The 21,281-nt window shown below is 40.9% G+C and overlaps 1 protein-coding gene across 4 annotated transcripts in view; it reads left to right on the top strand.

The window, feature by feature from the left end:
* Positions 1 to 21,281, top strand: part of Tanc1 (tetratricopeptide repeat, ankyrin repeat and coiled-coil containing 1) — a 227,218-nt gene that overhangs the window by 96,679 nt on the left and 109,258 nt on the right. For all 4 annotated transcript variants that reach the window (XM_076865486.2, XM_076865485.2, XM_076865484.2 and 1 more), the window contains exon 4: positions 8,524 to 8,712. In XM_076865486.2, coding sequence (XP_076721601.2) covers positions 8,524 to 8,712 — 189 coding nt within the window. The remainder of the gene's footprint in view (positions 1 to 8,523; positions 8,713 to 21,281) is intronic.

Here is a 21,281-nt window from a genome sequence, read left to right as displayed (position 1 = left end):
GCACTACATATTGTGTTGGGCTGGGATTGTGACTCGAGCAGAGCTGCTCGCTTAGCACGGGCGGGACCCAGTTCTATCCTCAGCACCACATAAAAATAAAGAGACATTGTGTTGTGTCCATCTATACCTAAAAAATAAAAAAATAAATATTAAAAAAAAAAAAAAAAGAATCTACCCAGAGCCTCCAGAGAGGGCACACCCCACACCACACCTTGATTTGGGGCCTGTAGACATCAGAAGTATGAGAAAATAAGTTTTGGCTGTTGGAACCATCTAATTTGTGGTGCTTTGTTACAGCAGCTCTAGGAAACCAAAGCAGGGTATCTAAGGACAGCTGGGTTCTGGTTCCTTTCAGTGTCCCCTGTGGTTTTGTGTCCTGTTAAACCTTTTTAAATACTTACTCTGGATGCCTGTGATAATCCTGTCTTAAACTTTCAACTTGAAGTTTTTGGAGATGGGTCTAGGTGTGGGTCTCCCTTCAGTGCATGGTGGGCCCTTTTTGTCTGCATTCTTCCATTCAAAAACAGTGTTTTAATTACTTGTCTTTTTTTTTTTCTTCTCAAAAACAACTTTTATTTTCCGTATGTATAATTTTTTTTATATATTGTTAAAAATTTTGTCCCTTTCTCTGTATCCTGGGGGAACCTTTCAAGGTTGTTCTCTTTGTCATTGACTGAATTTTTTTTTTTTTATAGTGCTAATTGATCTTAGTCTATAGTATAGATTAATCAGAAAAGGAACACCACAGGAGGGTGTGGGAGACCAGCCATCCTGGATTCCCTGGGGATCGCCCTGTTGTTCCCAGTCTTCTTTGTCTGAGTGTTCAGGAAGATGTTCCGTTTCCTTGCACTAATAAACCAAGTTTTCTCAGACTCCCACCACTGATGGTTTTGGGGAAGGTTCACGGAACAAGATATAATAATAATCAAAAGGAATCAGCCGTGTGTGTTAAGCTTCAGGACCTGTGGGCTCCTGCAGGAGGCGCGGGGTGGAGTCATGGGAGGAGGAGAGCAGTGTTAGTCTCTGCCCTGCTTGGAGAGTGGCCTCACACACTGCAGTGTGGTTAGGCGACCGGTTGTTGCAACAGCAAAGGATGCTTCTTTGTCTTCCTTTCAGTTGCTTGGATTTCTTTTCTTTCTGGCAGGCCCTTGCTGTTTGGTATAGTTTTTGTACTTGTGAGTTTTTTCTCTTACTTTGTAGTTATAGACATTTTACCAGGATGCTGGGAGAGGCTTTGCCAGGACTACTTGCCAGATGCAGTTTTAAATACAAACAGGATTCATGCTTTGACCACCTTCCCCCATCTCCAAGCTGCCCCTCCCCATGACGGGGCTATTCCTCCTCTTCCTTTGACTTCTTTATTCCTTGGTTCTGTCCTGCCTCAATATATATATATATATATATATATATATATATATATATATATATATATAATATTCTTTTTTTTTCTTTTTTTTCTTTTAAGCCTCTCCTTTCTTGGCCTTCACCCCATTCCATGCCCATTCCTGTCATTCCCACTCCCCTCAGGTGCCACCTGATGTTTTCCTAGTGTCCTGTGCATCTGTAGGTGTGCCCACTCATGCCACCAACAGCAGAGACCATGGGGATTTGGAGGGGGATGGGGAAGGGTGCCAACAGCAAAAACACCTACCCATCTCTGGTGGAGCGGTTGCCACCAGCCCTTCGGACCAGTGCACTCGGCTCTTCCTCCCATGTCCGTGTTCCGCAGCCAGCTGCAGAGAAGCTCACCTTTGAGCAGTAAGCACCACCCACATCTTTGTGCATATACTTTGTGGAATAGAACTTCATTTCACTCACCCAGTTAGACCAGAGCAGGTGGTGGCCCTTTTGCCAAAAGACCGTCAAATCTACATATGGCCTAATCCTACGGAGTACAAATTTAAATATTTACAGAAAATATGTACACATACAAAATGTCAACCATATACAAATGTCAACCTCCCATCTGAGCACCCAATTGGTCAGTTCCCATTCCCGGCCACAGCCTCTACTGTTGGCTCCATGTGTTTCTCTGGAGACCCTCCATACAATTATGTATGTCTATATACATTTTGTGTATGTAAACATTTGTGCATGTGCCCGTGCATATTCATATGTACATATACACACTCGGGGAATGCACATTTTGAATAATGGAATATTTAATTTTAATCATCTGTATCATTGAGCATTCCTGAGGTTTCTTTTCCTTTCTTTGTGATACTGAAACACAGCTCCTTTAAAATTAAAGGTAACTTCCTGATAACTGCTTTTCTGGGTCTGGAGTTTCCTCCTGCTGAAAGTAGAGGTTGAGGAGCTACCCCTGACTTTGGGGGGCACCAGGGAAACTGAGACCTGACAAGTTTCTGACTAGCACAGCCTGGCTAAATCTACAGATATCTCATTCCTGCCTTTTGTCTTACTGTACCGCCCTCTGACAAAAGCTGTTCATATCCCCGAGTCCCCAAAAGATGGAGATTTGAGACAGAAGAGGTCTCTGTCTTCCTCAAGTTCTGCTTTGAATAAACCTATTTTCTTCACCAACCTTTGCTTCCCAAATTGAACTAAAGCTGAGCAGTGGAATTTTCAATCATAATTGGAACATAAACATTTCAGATCTTTTTGACCATCTTCTTGCTGTGATGGTTCTACATCCCAGCTGCATAGCAGAATTACTTGGTGAGCTTTAAAACCATTACCTGGGCCATACCAGGTAAAGTAGCCTCCTGGACAGGACTTGGGCACCCTCCTATGTGGAGGGGCCAGGGAACTGTTGTTGTGACCAAGAGCACTAAGCCTGGCAAAGCCATGGACCCAGTTGCTGGGTGGTCCCCCAGACCTGTGGACCTGGGTAATGTCCATATTGCTGCTAAGGAAATTTAGGATAATGAATTCCTTACTGGTGTAAGATGAACCCTTCCAGGTTGCTTTTAACCACAGCTGACCCATTATTTCATTTTTGGTCCTGGCTGAGCAGAGGAGTGGGACTTGGCTTTCTCCTGGAAGAAATGGCTCCAGGCACATCTGTGTAGTAAAAATAGCAGGCCCAATGCTGCAGGAGTTAACAAATGTATAGTAACACAGGAAAGAGCAAGAAATTATTTAGGGTGCTGGATGACTAAACACCTATATCTCAGATCCACTTTGCTTGCATGGTGGGAGCATAAGGTTGAAAGAAAATTAATGATCACTGGGCCTGGGCGCCTCCCCAGGGGAGCATTCCAGGAGTGTTGTGGAACTAATTAGCCAGCCAGCACGGAACTGGAAAATAGATGAGGGAACAGGTTTCTTTTTACAGTGGCCTGTACTGCGTGTAGACCTACATATACTATTTTTGGTTTTCCCTATTAAGTATACAGTATGACATAATGTTGAAAACGTATCTCGACAGCCTTCTCAAAAGGAAGCAGTACTGAGAAAATGGACTCTGGGTCCAATTGCCTGGGTTCACCCCGAGTTTGGACATTTACTGGTGCCCTTGGGCATGATGCTTGATCTGTGCCTCGGTTTTCTGATCTGAGAAGAGGGCTAGTAATAGCACCTTCTCATGGAGTGGTGGGGAAGATTAAATGAGGTAATATAAAGAGAGCACCTAACACCTTGTCCTGGCACCCATTACATCTATAAAGCATTTATTTTAAAGTGCCCTTCTGTGGGGCTTGTGGGTGGGAGTTTCTCTGAGATCATATATTTATAAAGCACAGAAACTCTTGCATGGTGACATGTCTTAAAGGAAAAATTAATGTCCAATTAGAGAAGAAATGCCAGTCTGTTTACTCATCCGTGTTAGGGGAAAGCACATTTTTACATTTGATTCTGCAACTTGGAGTATGAGGACAGTATTTACCGATCTGTATTTAGAACCCACTTGGCAGATTTCTGAAGACAAAAGGATACACTGGTCCAATAGGCTGGGTTTTTTTCCTAACCTGGAGGCGAGCTGCTTTCTCACCCCTTGGTGGTATTGTTTGAGAATTAGTCATGATTATGTGAATGCTTTTGAAGGTTGTTTACTTGGATGTATTTTATCTGTCTTTTTGAACATACACACTCCTTTGCCTACAAACTACAGGATCCCATAAGACCTCAAATGCTTGAAAGTGTTTTCAGTTGCAGACAGTGCCTTCTGCAGGGTTCAAAAAGGATACTAGATCTTATGGAGGAAATTGTTTCCAATTTCCTGGTTTCTGTAGAGATATGTGCATTATGTGGTTATAAAACGTTATAATGGAAAATATGTTTAAGAAACATTAGTGTGCTTGGAGGCAGGGACCGCACAAAAGATGCTGTAATACCTTTAATGCCCTAGTTAAATGTAGCATACGAGCCCTGTTTTCTGGAGCTGGAGAAACGGAGCATCTTTCTCTTTCTATTCTAAGCTTCTACCCTCCCCTCCCCCACCCCTGCCTTCCCAAGCCACTCCAGTGGCACGATAAATAGAAACCTTATTTGCTGCCTCTGCAGACCTGTTTACCTGAATGTCTGTGCTCACCCTTGCCTTGATCAGGTCTACCCTTTCTGAAATAGGTTTTTGCTTTCATCTCCCTGACTTCATCGCCCTCGTTTTTTTTAAAGCCGTCTCTAATCCTGCACTCCATGTACTTTAATCTGCAATGTCGGACTTTGCTATTCTGCATAGCCCCCTTTCAGCATTCATCTCCCAGATTCAGATTTTCTTTCATTGTGAATTTAAAATCCCTTTTCACAGTCTGTAATAGTGGGGAAAAAATTTAAAATATTATCAAAAGCCATTTCTGCCAGTTTAAAATGCTTTACTGGATGGCTTTATTCCCTTTGGTAATTATCTTTGCAAACTATGATTTTGACATTTATACCTCTTCTGCATATGTAGTTATATGTATTTACTTTGTGTATTTGTATTTATTTTTTGTTAGAAGCAGAGGACCTTATAAATGTTCACTTGTCCCAATGCCCTCTTTGGTCTACTATTTTTGTCCATACAATTAACTGATTTTTAAAAATAAAAGTGTGTGTGTGTGTGTGTGTGTGTGTGTGTGTGTGTGTGTATGAATGACATAGTTAATACTTTAGGTTTTGCAAGTTATATACCATCAGAACTTTTTCTGCAAAAGTGTGTTTACCTCATATTTACTAAACTGATTTAGAAGGTATCTCTCTTGGGGATTTCCATTTCCCCCAAAGGTCTTGACTATTTGGGGTAATGAATATGTTAGATCCTGAACTGGCTGGTTGAGGGAAGATTCTGGCTGTGGCCCCTTTTCCTCCCAGTTAACACCCAGGTCCCTATCTGTGGGACTGGACTAGAAGCTCCTGGAGAGAAAGCATATTGGGGTGGATGGGAAGGTCTGAGGAGTGTAAACATTTTATGGGAAGCTGCTGCCCGTGCAGCAGGGGCAGGCCTGGTAAATCCCTGGTCTACCTTGGTGAGGATGCATTGTCCTCCTGGATTGGGCACTTGTGCTGCATCAACTGGAAGGGGTGATTGAAGCGTGTTTCCCATCCCTTGACGGAGGTGGGGAGTGGAATAGGTTGCTGTTAAAAGAAAACAGCATCTATTCAAGGCTGAAAGAAACGTGCCAGCCATGCTGGTTGTTGCAGTGAAATGCCTTTAATTCCTCTTAAACCTCTTTAAGCATCTGCTGCGGAATGTTAAATCAACTGGAGAATTTCTGGTGTAATGTTGTCCAGAACTAGTATTGCATTGTTCCTGTGGGCGCCCCTAAGAGATTTCCACTTTCTGCTTCTGGCTTCCTGGGATCCTCTGAATTTTCTTTGACCTTAACCCCCTGCCCTGGTGCAGTTACAGCTAAAGCTGCAGGCTCCGGGGTGCCGTCTGCAGCTTATGAGCTGCTGGATCACCCACTTCATGCTTTGTGCCTCCTGTTCATCCATAAAACTCCTCTCCCTGCTTTGTGCCTTTCTAATAAAAAGAACGCTGGAAGTTTAATTGTTTCTGAAAACCCAAACAGAACAGCATGTTTGGGGCAGATATTATAGCGTGATAGTAAAGTCAAGTTGAAATAGAACCCTGCGCCCCCAACCCCATCTCTAAGTCCTGTTTTTATTGTAGCCTGTATAAAATCAAAATGCTGGGCGCAGCTGCTCCGAAGGCTGCAGCCCTCATGGCTACGGCATGCTTTTGAAACTCATCCCCACCAGATCTGCAGTTAATGAAAATATTTGCTTTGCTTGATATAAACAAACTTTATGGGTAGAATTTGTAATTAGGAAATCTTGTAATTTAAATCTTTTACCCTTCAAATTTCTCTTGGACTATATTGGAGAGTTAGATATTTAAGTCAACAAACCTTTTCTGAGGGATGAGCTTACTTTTGAAGTTTCTGGTGGTGGTTTATTTATCTCTTCTTTTGTGTTCCCATCCAAATTAAGTTGCTTGAAGTCTGTTTTTTTTTTTTTTTTTTTTTTTTTTTTTTAAACATATAGGTCAGAAATCCTTGTTAGTGGGTGGCCTGGTGGTCTGTCAGGCCACCTCACAGTCACAACACCGTTCTGTGATAAGTGATCTAAAGAGAGTCGGAGAGCATCTCTCTTCTAACACAAGTGTCACCTCTTCAAGTCCCTCTGTATCCCTGTGCTTCTTGCATCAGTGTCCATGAATCAGGTGACCCAACTCTGTTCGTATAGGCGTGGCACCTGCTAGCACTCATCACTAGGGTGTCGGTGGTGGTAGGGACTGATCATGAGAACTCCGTACTGGATCAGAGAAAACAAGACTCTACTCTTGTGAGTCTCTTCAGAGCATTTGGGCATTCAGTCCTGTAGGAGTTGGCATTAGGGTGCCAGCCCCAGTTCCGTCTTAGGACCAGTTTCATTGCCAAAGAGGAGGCAGTAATGAAGTTTCATGCACTGGCTAATGGCCTCAGGAGGTGCAGTTCTGTAAGATTACAGGGCGGCTCCTGTGATCCTGGGGTTGGTGGCAGTGGCACCTCACAGTGCCATCTAGGGAAGCAGTATTTGAGGGCAGTTGCTGTCCACATGGACCATAGGAGCCAAGAGCCTGTGCTAATTCCTGCCTGCTTTCCTGTCTTGGGGACAGAACTCTTAGGCATTTGCCATGAACGATGTCCTTGTTTTTGTAACTTTAGTGAAGATTTTCTGGTGATTTTGTTTTTTTCCTTCAAGTGGCAATCAGTTGAGCACTTTGTGACAAATCTTCAGTTTATCAGGTTTCTCAGAACCTCTCGGAGCATGGCTGGCCCAGCTGAGACTACACTCACCTTTCTGACTTTGCTGACTTGTCCATTCCAGAGCTCCTGGCTTTTCTGTTCGCAGCTCTGCTGGTTTTGAGTAGCCTTTGCAAGAGGCATGAACACAAACCCTGCTCTGTGGTGGAGTGACTCTCCTTCCCCATGGCTCCCAATATGAAACCAAGGGCACAGTGATGGTATTTGAAACTTGATAGGTTTGGTCACATCCCTTTTTGAGCCTTATGCACAAAGATCTGGAAAAATTGAGTTCCCACATGGCTAGACAACTTTCATTTTTCTTTTTTTTCAAATCTTGATTTTTTTATGTCCCCCAGAGTCGGGAGGCATGGCAAGGACCAGTTGGTTGGCATTTAGCAGAGTCTGGTTTTACTTCTGGGAAACTTTATGTATCTTTTTTATTCTACTGCCTATACTTTAGAGCTTGAAGGTGCTTTTTAATCTGCAGGATGATGATTTGCCTTCTCTCTCTGCACTTCCTCAGGTGTTTCTTAGTACAGATTAAGTGAGAATGTGATAGAGGCAGCAGCCGTAGGAGGGAAGCACAGTATCTGAGTACTTGAGGACTGGCTGTATGTTTTTTTTTTGAGAGAATGGTACCTGCCAATATACTCCCTTCTTCATATATTTCCTACATTGTAATTGCATCCTGTATATTTTGGAGGATCTGCTATAACCTTGTTTGTTCCCAAGGCTGTTTAAGGACCAAGGAAACCTGCCTAGTATGTGAGCCATAGTTCTAGTCCTGTGATGGGTAGGGGCTGGTTGAGGTTTGAGAGGATGGACCTCAGGTTGGGGGGCATGTGGAATAGATGGGATGGGTGAGCAGCGGGGTGGGGCTCGGAAGGATTGTGGAAACAGCCAAGACCTTCCTTGGAAGTTCCTTATTGGAAAGGAGCATCAGGAAGCCTGGGAGTTCTGGAGCAGCTCTTGCATTGGACTCTGTCCCAGTGATACTGACAGAAGGCTAGTCACCTTGCCCTCTTCTTAGCTGACATCAGAGCTGCTTATGGATCCTTCCTTCTATATCTAATCCTGGACCCATCGTTAGGAAGCAACTGACCGGTAGGGTAAGGATAGAAAGGGATCAGAGGCAGAGTTCATTGATGCTTGAGTGGTAAAACTTAAGTTATCTCCCAGAGGGCAAGAAGTTTTAAGAGTGATGGGGAAAGTCATTTAAAAGAAAGTCAAGATGTGTGGGCATTATACCTTAAGGTATATGGGCATTCTATTTTAAGAATGTAGTTTTTAGGTATTAAATTCACCTCAACTTGTAATGAATGCTGTAACCTAAGATATTATCTCTCCACTCCAGGAGGTGACTTCAGTCAAGAGACTTCTCCAGTCCCACCCCCTGGTCATGGTGTTGACGCTCCTGTGAGCCTAGCAGAGGACACCTATCGGGTGAGCTTGGCCAAAGGTGTCTCAATGTCTCTGCCTTCATCACCCTTGCTGCCTCGACAGTCTCACTTGGTGCAATCAAGATCAAACAAAAAATCCCCAGGTAAACAAGCAATAGAGTGTGGCATCCAAACAAGCTGTCTTGATTGCATAAGTAATAAAACAGGATCAAAGTCAAGCACACTGAATGCCTGCAGGAAATCTTCTGGGAGAATTTTTTTTTCTTCTTTGTTACAGTAACTTTTGGAAGAAGGGGAAAAAGCCCCCCTCCCCTTTTGTTTTAAAGTATGGTTTTAGTAGACTTGTCTCTTTAGTTCAACCTCCATGTAAAGTGTTCAGACTGGCCAGGCTGGATTTTAAAAGATTCAAGATCAGTATAGATGTTAAGCACAGGTTCTGTTGATTTCTTACGGCTGAATCAAGGAACACTGTGGACTGTATGGTACATTTGAAGGTTACAGATCTAGGGAAGTGCCGTAGGACAAGCTACCAGGCCTTATGTACTGATGTGTTTTACTTGATTACATCATCCCACATTGGAACAGATATAAAATTTAATTGTTTGTGAAAACTCAGACTTGTAAAGGGGGGCAGGGGCTTGGGACTCATGGATGACTTGTATAAGGTATCTGGGCTCCCCTCACCATTATCAACGTCTTACACTTAATGTTAACCCCAACCGCCCTAAAAAACCACAGGTATTTAACTTTGAGAGATTCTGATTCAGATGTGGGGAAATTCTTTCACAGATGCTCATACCAGAACCCTAACAGTTCTTTGATATTTTCAGATTTGCTGAGTATTTGTTTACAAAAGGCAGGATAATTTGGGACCTTGCTGATGCTGCACAAGCACAAAAATTCTTCTTAGTTACACAAAAACATATTCAGAATTCATCTAAAATGTGCCCTGGGTCTCTGAAATTAACTAGTTATCTGTTTTTTTTTCTGGTTTCCCAAATGTTTGTATTACTTAAGATGACATACGCATTATTTCTGAATTATTTAGTGGGTATTTGATTAGGAGACCAACACTCAAGGGTTTGAATGTTAGAAATGGTGCTCTGAATTTGGTGAGTGTCCAAAAATCTTTTATTGTTCTAGAATTTTCTTATTTTGGATAGCATTGTTTACAATCCAGTCATTAGCTGGAACTTGGAAACCTTTTTGGTATGAAGTGATTTCCTGTGCCAAGGAATTTGACCTGTTTATCAGTATTTGGGGAAATTCCTGAAATGTCCTTGCTTCCCTCTTTGCCCTCCCCGCTGCTATATCTCTATGTCAGATGTCTTCTCTTCCTTCAAATCTTATGTCCCACACTGCCTCTTTTGCTAGGTTACCCTGGTCTGAATCGCTCTTTCTTTGTAAAAATTATGTACAGTATCTTACCTTTGCTTTTTGATCAGCTAAGTTATTTGCCCTTTTTCTCTGAGTTAGGGTATGTATTGACACAAATTCTTTGTTTTATCGAACTTTTTTCAGGCTTCTGAACCTTCTCCCAGGCTCATCTGTGCATTCTATTGTAAAATCCAGTTTTAGCAAAGAAATCTGCTAAGTCGGTTTAGCAAACTGACTTACCCACCAATCTGATCAGTTTCCTCACCGTGCACCAGCCTACAGGTGATGCCTAACCACCCTGGCCAGACTTTAAGCAAGGATCCTGTTAGGTCAGTTGAATGAGAATCCCCCCACTTACTCCTAATGTTTGTAACATTCTGTGCTCTAGCCACACCCTGCTCCTTGACTATAAATTCCCACTAAACCATGCTGTATTCAGAGTTGAGCTCAGTCTCTCTCCTCAACTGCAAGATGCCACTGCAGGTGGTCCCAAAACCCACACCTGAATGAAGTGTGCCTTTCTGTGCTTTCACAAATATCATTTGATGATTTTTTTTTCTTTAACAATATGTGCTTTGTTTATGTGATCCTTGAGGATAGTCAGGATGTCTTATCTCAATACCTTATATATGTAAAATAGAGATAATTCTGAACTCATCTGTATCCTTAAGGGACCTCAGTTGAAGGTAATGCCAAGTACAGAGATTTGATATTTTGGACCATGTTCCCTCTGATTGTCTGTGCTACTGCAAATTAATTGATGTTGCTTAGGCCTAGGACTAAGGAATACCCAAGAGACTCCAGGGAATACTGTACTTCAGATGTAATTTTATTATTTATAACAAATTCAGGGTCTGTTTTAGTGGGACTTTGGGTAACAAGGAATGGCATGCCTATCCAGAGGGGTTTTGGGCTGTGGCCAGGGTAATCCTGATGAGACGTGTTTCCTTAAATGCCTGGACCAATCAATATTAGATATTTTCAGCTTTGAGAAAACATTCTGAAGTTTTTCCTCCACAGGAATGAAATTTATTTTTGCTAAATTCTTTGCTTGGCCTTATGAATAGAAGAGAATAGTAATTCTGCAACATTCAACTTTTAATGGATTGCAGAAAATGTTCTCCATATTAGATGTTTTTGATCCAAATGAAATAAACAGGTATGTCTCTAACAGAGCAGCTCTTGTGTGCTGCTCAAATTTGTATAGCAAATTAGTGTCTCACAGTGGTGATTTGGCTTCATTATCTTTGTAATTTTAATTTGAAAAGTTAGGGTCAGAGATGCTTGCTTAAAAATGGTAGTGACTCAGAATACATTAAATGATAAACAGTATTTTTTCCACGGTGTCTAATGCACAGATTTCTGATTAAACCATGTGGTTGGGAAAATAGCTGGAGCCCTAATGTTCTACCTGCCTATTTAAAAAAAAAATGTTTTTTTAATTGACATATGGCTGTGAATGTTCACTGGGTTAAAAATATCCATCTATTTTAGAAGCTTGCACTGTTGCTGCTAATGATACAGTAAGTACAGTGTATCTGCAGCTCCCAGAAGGTACTGAGCCACTCCCTGTCTCCTGTCTCATCCCTCCACTCCAGTGGACTGTGCTCAGACTCAGCTCTGAAATTACCTCGATCACTTTTCTGATTTGTAAGATTAGACCCTTTTCTCATTTAAGATAGAGGCCTTTTGGGGTTGTTGTTTCTTTTTTTTTTTTAATTTAAAGTTTAATTTTTTAAAACAAAACCAAACCTGTTTTACTTGTTTGGATAGAAACTCTTCACTAATTGATGCTAATCAAGAGACTGTTGGAGATGGGAGCAATTATTCTATTCTAGTAAGGGTCAAAAGCTATAAAACCCCTCTGAATAAGGCACCCGGAATCACATAACCTGTATTAATAAAAATTTGTATTAACATAATTGGTGATTAGCCTCTGTATGTTGTATTAATGTGGCCCTACATTTTATGTGGTGGAGTTCTTACATTCCACCTTAAATTGAGTTTTTTTTAAAAAACCTTTTGCCACCTTCCTCTATTTATATTTTTTCCACTGTTAGTTAGAAAATTAATTTTTTGAGTATTGTTTCAAAATTTTTGTGTTTTTCTAAACGGGGAATCTATTTTCTGGTAATGAAAACAAGGACCAGCATCCATTAAAATAGTTCTGTGGCTGTTGTAATACTTTTTGGATTGAGAACTAATCAATATTTGTAATGTATCCTTTTGTCTTCCAGAGAAAAGTAAAGCCCATTTCCTGTGGCGTATTTATTTGTAATATCATTAGTTAGTTCACATTTGCATTCTTTTTCCCAGATCACATTGGCCTATTATGAAACAATCAAGAGAGTCAGGCATTAATGAGACCCAGTCTTTTGAAATACTGTGGGTACAACAGAAAATGGGGACAAATGAGGGATATGGATGGAGCCTCCATAATTTAGAAATCTGAAATGCTCCAAAATCTTGAACTTTTAAAAAAAATTTTTTTAGTTGTTGATGGACATTTATTTTATTTATTTATTTTTATGTGATGTTGAGGATCGAACCAGGTGCCTCACACATGCTAGGCAAGCGCTCTACCACTGAGCTACATCCTCGGCCCCATAATCTTATCTTTTTGAGCACATACATATCATCTCAGGTGAAAAATTCTACCCCTAATGTCATGTGATAGGTCACAGTCAAAATGCAGGCATGCCAAGAATATTGTATAAAATTACCTTTAGGCTCTGCATATAAGATGTATATGTAACATAAATAAATTTTGTGTTTTAGCCTGGATCCCACCCCCATGATATCTCATTATGTATATGCAAATATTTCCAAATCCAAAACACTTTGGGTCCCAAGTATCTCTAATAAGAGATCCTAACTCTATATTGCTCTTCTGCTTGTACTGGCTGGTGTGGGGAGACTAGAGAGTGTGCTGCCATTTCCACTTCTGCCCAGTTCAGTTCATTTCTGTCTCACAGTTGACACACCCCACGTAGCATGTTTGAAAGCCACTCTTGCTATATCTTTAAGGGAACACTGACAGGTTGTGAGATAGAAGTCATCCTGCCTGATTCTTGGACAGTGAGTTCACGTCTGACAAGGTGCTGCCTTCCCCAACCCTGCAAGAATATTTCTTGTAGAAAATTTGGAAATCTCATTATTGACGTACTCTCAGCATTTTGATATTATCTTTTCTAGTCTTTATTTTAAACTGTAACCTAAACCTGAGACCACATAATATAAGGGTTTTATGTTCTGCTTTTTTCCTCTTCAGATTGTATCATGAGAAATTTCCAGTTTGTTTGAACAGCTTGTTATGTATTGTCTGTGGTTTCAATGTTCTATAATTGATTTTTAAATTGATTTCTAATTGTTGGATGTTTACTGTATTTTTCATATTTTATAAACTGCAGCATGAACCAACATGTTAATATCTTCACCATTAAATTTCTGTTATGAATTTTTTATTTTAAATTGTGGTCCAATACCTGTAAGATTTATCATTTTAATCAGTGCTCAAGCATATAGTTTAATAGTAAGTACATTTACGTTCTTGTGCAACCTGTCCCCAGAACCCCTGGAAGGAATACTTTTGTCTGATAATTTTTCTATGTACCTTTGATGCCTCTTTAAGGGTGGCAGATTCCCAGCAGTGGAATTATTGAACAAAATGGTTTGCATTTGTGGAGAATCTTGATACATATTGCCCAATTGCTTTCCAGAAAGGCTGTATTGATTTCACATCCTCTCCAGCATTCTTTAAGATTTTTTTTTTTTTTAAGATAACATCTTCTGGGAACTGTCTAAAATGGATGGTGCTTTGTCCGGCTGGGCTGTGGATTACTGGGGATTTTAAGAGGCTGAGAGGTCATTCTGTATCCCCCCTCTTTTGAACTTCCTGTCTGTCTGCATTTCTCAGACAATTTTCATTTTCTTTCTTTCCAGGATACTGTGTCAGGGGCATTATCACAGTTGAGTCAGATCAAGTTCATGATCAGAAAATACACTCAGCTTGCTTCCAATTGTATCTGTATCTGCAGTGTCTAATGTTGGGTGAGGCTCATAGAGATCATAGTGGATCTAAGCCTGTTGGACCCGGAAGGCCACTAGAACAATTCCCGTCATGGGGTCTTTGCAGATGTAGTAGCAAAGACTTCATAATCATTATGGATCTTGTCCGAAATTTGTGCAAGTTATCAGTAGAGCTTAGTTCTCCCTCTCTGTCTCTAGCATGTTCTTCTATGGTCAGTCTGCACCTATATGTGGTGGACAGGTGAGCTCTAAATGATGAGAATTTGTGTTCTGGTTTCATGCACAAGGGAGACTGTAGGCTGAAGGTTGTGCACATGCATCAAGGAAGGAGGCTGCTTCAGAGTGTGGAGAATGATGTAGGAAGTGCACAATTCTTCTTGCACAACCATCTAGTTCTTGTCCTTGCTTTCACTTCTGATTTGCTAAGAGCACAGTTGGGATCTGACCTTCAGCAAGAACAGCTCTTCCTGGCAGGTGACTAGGACATTCCTTGTTTTTTTTTCCTGGAAGCTTGCATGATAGTCTTTGGTGTACGGCTGTGAAAGTGACACAGCATTTTCTGCTAAAAATGGTTGACTACACATAGAAACTCTGTGTGTGTGTGTGTGTGTGTGTGTGTGTGTGTGTGTGTGCGCGCACGTGCATTCCACTTTGAACCTGAGCAACTTGAGTCCAGTATTCCCCTGCCAATGAGTCCTGGTTCACTTGCATACAATTTGGCTGCACCCTGGAATCACCCCAGGAGTTATAAAGAATACCAATGTCTGGGTCCTTCCTTTAGAGGTTGTGATATGATGCAATGAGGTATGGCTTGGGAATTAGGATTTCTTATTTTTAGAAAGTTGTCCACAGATTCTAGTATGTAGCAAATTTAAAAACCACTGATAAAGAATGTTATTGCTAATATAATTTCTCCTCAATGAGAATAGTAAGTATATATGTATATAATATTTTAATTTTAGAATCTCTTCAGGAGGAAATACATTAAAAAACAGACAAAATTTCTGAGTGAGGTGGTTCATGTTTGTAGTCCAATCTTCTTAAGCAGATCACTTGAGCCCAGCAGTTCAAGACCAGCCTGGGCAATATATATGAGACCCTGTCTCTTTAAAACTGCATGAAATGATACAATAAATCTTGATTCCTCCTTTACCCGCCGCCCCCAAAAGCAACCACTTTTAATATTTTCTTGCATTCTTTCTATAGTACATAAACAACAATTACTCATTTTCCCATTCTCCCTAGCATTGAACAAATAAGAGGCTCCCAGTTTTCCATTAAAGAACAATGAAAGAGCATTCTTCTATGTTATTATCTAAAGACATGTGATTCTTTTCATCACATAGACTATAAAAGTAGAATTGCTGGGTCAAAACTTAATTTGGCTAACATTTTCTGTTTTTCTTACTGAATTATCATAGCTTTGTTGATATTTGTTTTAAAGCCATTGGTCAAGTATGCTGCAAAAAAGTTTTCCTGTTTCATTATTTCCCACCTAATTAGGTTACAGTGTTTTATGACTCACAGAAGTTTTTCATTTTCTGAAGTTAAATTTATATTTTTTTCCATTACAATTTATCCCATTGCATTTTTAAAAAACAGCTTTATTGAAATATGATTTATATTCCTCATAACTCATCTATTTAAAGTTTATAGTTCAGTGTTTTTTAGCATTTTTATAGGGGTCTGCAACCATTGCCATAGTCTAATTTTAACCACCCCCCCCCCAAAAAAAAAACCAACTCAATCCTATACTCATTAGAAGTAATTTCCACATTCCTCACTACCCTTCATTTCCCTACCCCTAAGTCCTAAGCTGCTACTTTCTGTCTCTACAGATTTGTCTATTCTTGGCATTTCCTGTAAGTAGAAACATTCTGTGTGTTCTTTTGTGAGTAGCATCTTTTACAGAGCATGTTTTCCAGGTTCATCCATGTTGTAGTATGAATTAGTACTTCATTCTGTTTTACCTCCAGATAGTATTTTATTGTACATATTTATAATATTTTGTTTATCCCTTCTTCAGATGATGGACAATCAGATTATTTATTTTTTGCTGTTTCAAATAATGTTACTCTGAACATTTGAATATGTATTTTTATATGTACATGTTTCCATTTGTTCTTGAGTACATACCTCGTAGTGGAAGCAAAGGATCATATGGTAGTTCTGTGTTTAGTGTTTTACCTCTTAAGGTGCTGCCAAGTCATTTTCTAAAATAACTGCAACATTTTACATTTTCCCCAGCCACATATGCCTTTTTACTATAGCCATCCTGGTGCAGTTTTATTTAATTGTAAGGATTTTTTATGTTCTGAATACAACTTCCTAATCAAATATATGATTTGCAAATATTTTCTTCCATTCTGTGGATTCTTTTTCTACTTTCTTGATAGTATTGTTTCAAGTACCAATGTCTTTCCTTGTTATATAGTTCAATTTTGTATTATTTTTGCTTGTGTCCTTATGACCTCATGTCTAAGACTATTGCCTAATCCAGTGTCACAAAAGTAAATGCCCACGTTTTCTCCTTAGAGTTCTGTAGTTTTAGCTTTATTATTTTTCAGGTGGATACCAGTTATACCAGAACCATTTTTTGAAAAGACTCTTCTCTTTCATTGCACAATCTTTGATTGACATCATTGCTGAGCCCTAAACCAGCCTTATTGCTACTCTTCCACCTCATTCATCCTCTTCCTTATGCCCTGGGTCAGAATTTTCTGCTTAGAGCTGACCCAAGGTGTGGCTTCCACCTTGTTTCATCCATCCTTCCATCTCTCCTTTTCCCTGTGTGAGGAATGACCTCCTCTTGTTGCAACACCTGTAGCACCGTGTTTTCTCTTCCCTCTGCACAGCCCTGTATTGCCTTTCTTTGCCTTGACATTCCATGTGTAGGATCCTTAGAACAATATTCCTGACTTTGAGTCTTATCTGGAACCCTGAAATAGGATCCAGTCATTCCTTCAGGATCCCACCACTTCTTTTATCCTGGTGATGGGGCATAGACACATAACTGTTAGCATGTATTCTGCACTCATCAGCTCCATGTGATCAGTTGAAAACACTAATGGATACGTAAGCAATTTAGATTTAATTATAAAGTGCCTGACTCTCCATACCTGGAGAATCAGGCACGTTATAATTAAGGTCCAGCTTCCCTCTCAGAGCTTTGCTGTCATCAGGCAGTGAGCAAGGCTAAGTGTGTCTTAAACTGAGTTTGTTGGCAGCTTCTCATCCTTGCTCTCCTCTGCCCCTGCCACACTCATTTTCTTGGGCTTTTCTCGGTTTTGCTGCCTGTTTTCTGCCGCCTGCAGTTAATGATGACTGGAGGTTTTATCCAGTCAGACTTTACAGCAGTGTCAGCTGCACCCTGTGGTGGTGTCAGATGGCAGCTGGAACAAATCCAGGGCCATGCTCAGAAATGCATGTTTTCCCTCAGAGAAAAATAGGTGGGGGCAGGGTCATGGTGGGAACCTCTTTTTGATCATTTCTGATTCGCAGAGAAACACAGAAGGCACAGAATCCCATGGAGGCCATTATACCTTGTATCCAACGTTAATGAACATCAGATTAACGTAGAAACAGGCAGAAAGAAAAAGAGTGATGTTGTAGCTCGGATCCCCAAATTCGTTGTGAAACTCTTTGTCGTGTGTATGAGAGACTCAATAGGAAGAGCTGGCTGTGTTCCAGGCGGAGGGGCAAGAATGTTCAAAGCTGTAGAATGGGGACTTCTAGAAGGAGACTGGTAAGAAGTAGAGCACCTTACCAGAGTCTTCCTGATTTGGGCCTTGAGTGTGGAAACCAGGACACCTCACCTGGGTAAGGGGGCTTATCTAGAGTGGCAAGCAGGGCCACTCGGGGCACACTTTTTCTGAACAAGGATTCCGTGATACATAATTTAGGACATACCCTTCCCAGGAAAGGTGATTTTTCTCACCCCTGCCTCCACCAGCAAAGTCCTAGTTGGTGGTCACGGGTCTTGAGTTCCCACTTTTGAAGAGCCCGAGAGAATTAATTCTCCACCATAAGCCAGGAATCTTGGAGACCCTGGTTTTCCCTGAGAGGGAAGGTCCTGATAGATGCAGTCTCTCTCTCTCTGCCCATCTTGAACAGGCTGGAATTGTTTCCACCTCCCAGCTTGGTGGGCTGGCGCAGATTATACTTCCTTACCTGGAAGAAAATTATGGTGCTTCTATTGGGGGAGTTATGTACTTGACATGTTTGTTACCCCAAAATTTCTGTGTTGAAATCTTAACTCCCACTGCGGCATTAGGAGGTGTGGCTTCTGGGAGGTAATTAGATTTAGGTGAGTTTATGAGGGCAGAGACCTCATAATAGGATTACTGCCATTTTATATGTAGAGAAAGAGACTAGAACTGGTTCCGCCTTAGGATCTTCCCAATGTATCTTCTTCATAAGCCTATCTCCAGACACTGGATGGGCCAGGGCCTTGAACTTGACTTCTCAGCCTTCAAACTGTGAGAAATGAATTATGTAAGCCACCCATTGTGTGGTATTTTTGCTGTAGCATCTGGGACGGACTACAACATAGGGCAAGCAAAAACTTGAGATGGAGACTGTAGCATGTCGGGCAGTTTCCTTGTAACTATCTGCCTTGGAGCCCATCTTCAGCTTCCTTCATCTGACTTGATGGATTCCTATAGTATTGGTCTCCTCAACCCTTTATCCTCTAGTGGGATTCTACCTTCAGATCTGTGTTTTCTGGCAAGCATGTGTCATCATGATGTTCAGCTCCGCCCTCCTGCAAGGCTTTGTTCCCTGTGAATAGGACATGGAAGCAGTATAGTGCAGCCTGTTCCACCTCTGACTCTGCCACCAACTTCTCGGCTATTCGTCTTCTCTTGGTTGCACATGATTGGCTCGAAGCTATTAAAATGTTGTGTATGTATAATTGCCTGCGGGGGAAGCCACCTCTCGGAACTGGAGTTGTGAGTAGTAAGATCCAGGAAGCAGTGGTTTTTGGCAGAAAAGAGAAATGTAGGTAAAGCAAAAGGGTAGGATGCCTGGTGGCACCCAGCCTCAGTGATTTGTGCAGCTCTTGTGTGCTCTCTGTCAAAATGAGAGATCGTGACTCTTGAAGCTGATGGAGAATAAGTGCTCCAGAGTGGTCCGGGTTCGCTCACCAAGCTATAAGAACAAAACTCCAGTAGAAGTTGATCAGTTCTGTGGTGGTCAGAGCTGTGCATTGAGAGCAGAGACAGAGGTATTCCTTATGCAGGTCATCAATAAAGCCCAGATTTTAGACCAAAGCCTTTGTGTCAGAAAGCCCTTGGATATCCCTTACGTCAGTCATAAAAGCCATGCACAGACAACACTGTCTCTGGATGGAGCAGCTGGTATTTTTCTGCCATTGAAACAGATTCTATTTTACTTGAATGAGCACTGGATGAGGTAGGTAACTTGTACATAAGGCTACATGGTATCAGAAGTATGTACCTGCATACCAAAATCCTGTCATGTGAGGGGCCTGTGTGGGTGAGACTGGCATGGGACCAGCAGACGAGATTGCCACAGCTGGCCGGCCACTTTTCCTTCTTCTATAGAGAAGGTATAGTGGGCTGCAAGAGAGGTCGCTGTGCCCAGTCACAACCTCACCACGATGATGGAAGGAGGTGTTTGAGAAGGCAGCAAGTATTATGAACATATCTGTCTTGGACAGTTTAATGTTTCATAGGAACTCTGGATATAGCACTGTGATACTGAGGCTTTTTGATAGTCGCAAGAAAATATATTGTATGCTAGGAATCTTCTCTTGTGTCAATCAGAAATCTATTGTGCACCCCAAGCTCTATAGGAAAAATTCAATAGGGATTTTCTTTATTGGAAACATTTTACTACAATTTACAACATTTTTTTTTCAGTTATAGTTTTTATTAGAGCCAGATGTGTGTGTGAGATTTGAATGAATATATATGCTCTCATGTATACATTAACATTTGAATGTATGCATGCAAGAAATTCTCAGAATAAGTGACTTATTATTAAAGGTGGCTGTGAAATTTAAGCAGACCTTATCAGTATTAAGTGAACTTGAACTACAGTGTGCCCCCCACCCCTTCTCTTGGTGTTTTAATGGAAAATTCTACCCGGACTATGTAGTGTTCAGAAAGACAGGCCTGAATTCAAATCCCAAGTTCCTGTCTTGGTAGCTCTGTCTTTGGAAGTTACTAAATTAACTGTTCTGATCTTTGCCTTCTCCACCTGGAAGTGAGAATTATCTACCACGTATGTCTTTTAGAGGATTACAGGGACTGTTTGTAAAGTGCCTGGCTCCTAGGATATGCTGGAAAAACACTGCTAGTGCCCCCATGTCACACCAAACTGTGTCTAACTCCTGATAAATTGCCCCTTCTGCCCTTTGTTGGCCTCATGTATTGTCCTCTTCTGATTTTAGTCTATTTCTATGACCTGAATGGAGAGTAGAGAAAGCACCACTGTTTAAATTAGGCACTTTAAACATCTTAATTGCTAATGTTTAGATTTGGGTTTGTAAATGTTGATGAAACTCTGCAAAGCAAATTGTTGATATTTGGCTTTGGGTTTGTAAATTCTGGGCATAGCTTTGTGGATGAGCTGACCCATCCACAGCTTCTGTGGGAAGAGTCTTGCCAGATACTCTATTGATCTTCTTCTCCTGTAGTGTGTGTTTTTCCCAGCCAAATGCCTTATACTTATTTATTCTTGTTCTATTATAGTTTTAATTCAAAGTGGTAAAGATCAACCCTGAGAACTCAAATAATCAAGTTTGGGAGCCATGTGAGAAGAAGTTTATGAGAAAACTAGCTCATACCAAAGATTTGGGAGTTTGGGGTAGGACAACCAGCATTGTCTTGAGACAGACTTGTCCTGGCTGTAAAAAGACACCTCATGATGGCCACCTGAGTCCCATAAGGTTCTCAGCCAGGGAGAAATGATACGGGCAGGCTACATCAAGGAAAGTGTGCATTAAATAGTTTCTGAAACTTCATATTTACTAGATTTTAGGTTTTTCTATATGCTTTCTTTTAGTTTGTGATGTCTGGCTGAGCAATTGAAAAGTAACAGGTCCTTTTGAAGAAGGAACAAAAAAAAAAAAAAATCTTTACCTGTAGCCTGAAATCTGTGAGTCCCCTTGATATATGGATCTGTTGCCTGCAGATTTTCCTGTGATACAAGGGGGAGGAAATAAAGACCTGTTGAGACCCTTATGTTTTCCCTGAAATAAGAAAGAAATATACAGAAGATCTCTCAAAAAAAAAAAAAAATCACCATCTTTACTTGCATGTCAACACCCTTTGGTTGCTTT

Source organism: Callospermophilus lateralis, chromosome 9 (genome assembly GCF_048772815.1).
Source record: "Callospermophilus lateralis isolate mCalLat2 chromosome 9, mCalLat2.hap1, whole genome shotgun sequence".
In the NCBI taxonomy this organism is placed as follows: Eukaryota; Metazoa; Chordata; class Mammalia; order Rodentia; family Sciuridae; genus Callospermophilus; species Callospermophilus lateralis.
The sequence above is the reverse complement of the archived record's forward strand: the minus strand, read 5'-3'. Positions and strand labels throughout refer to the sequence as shown.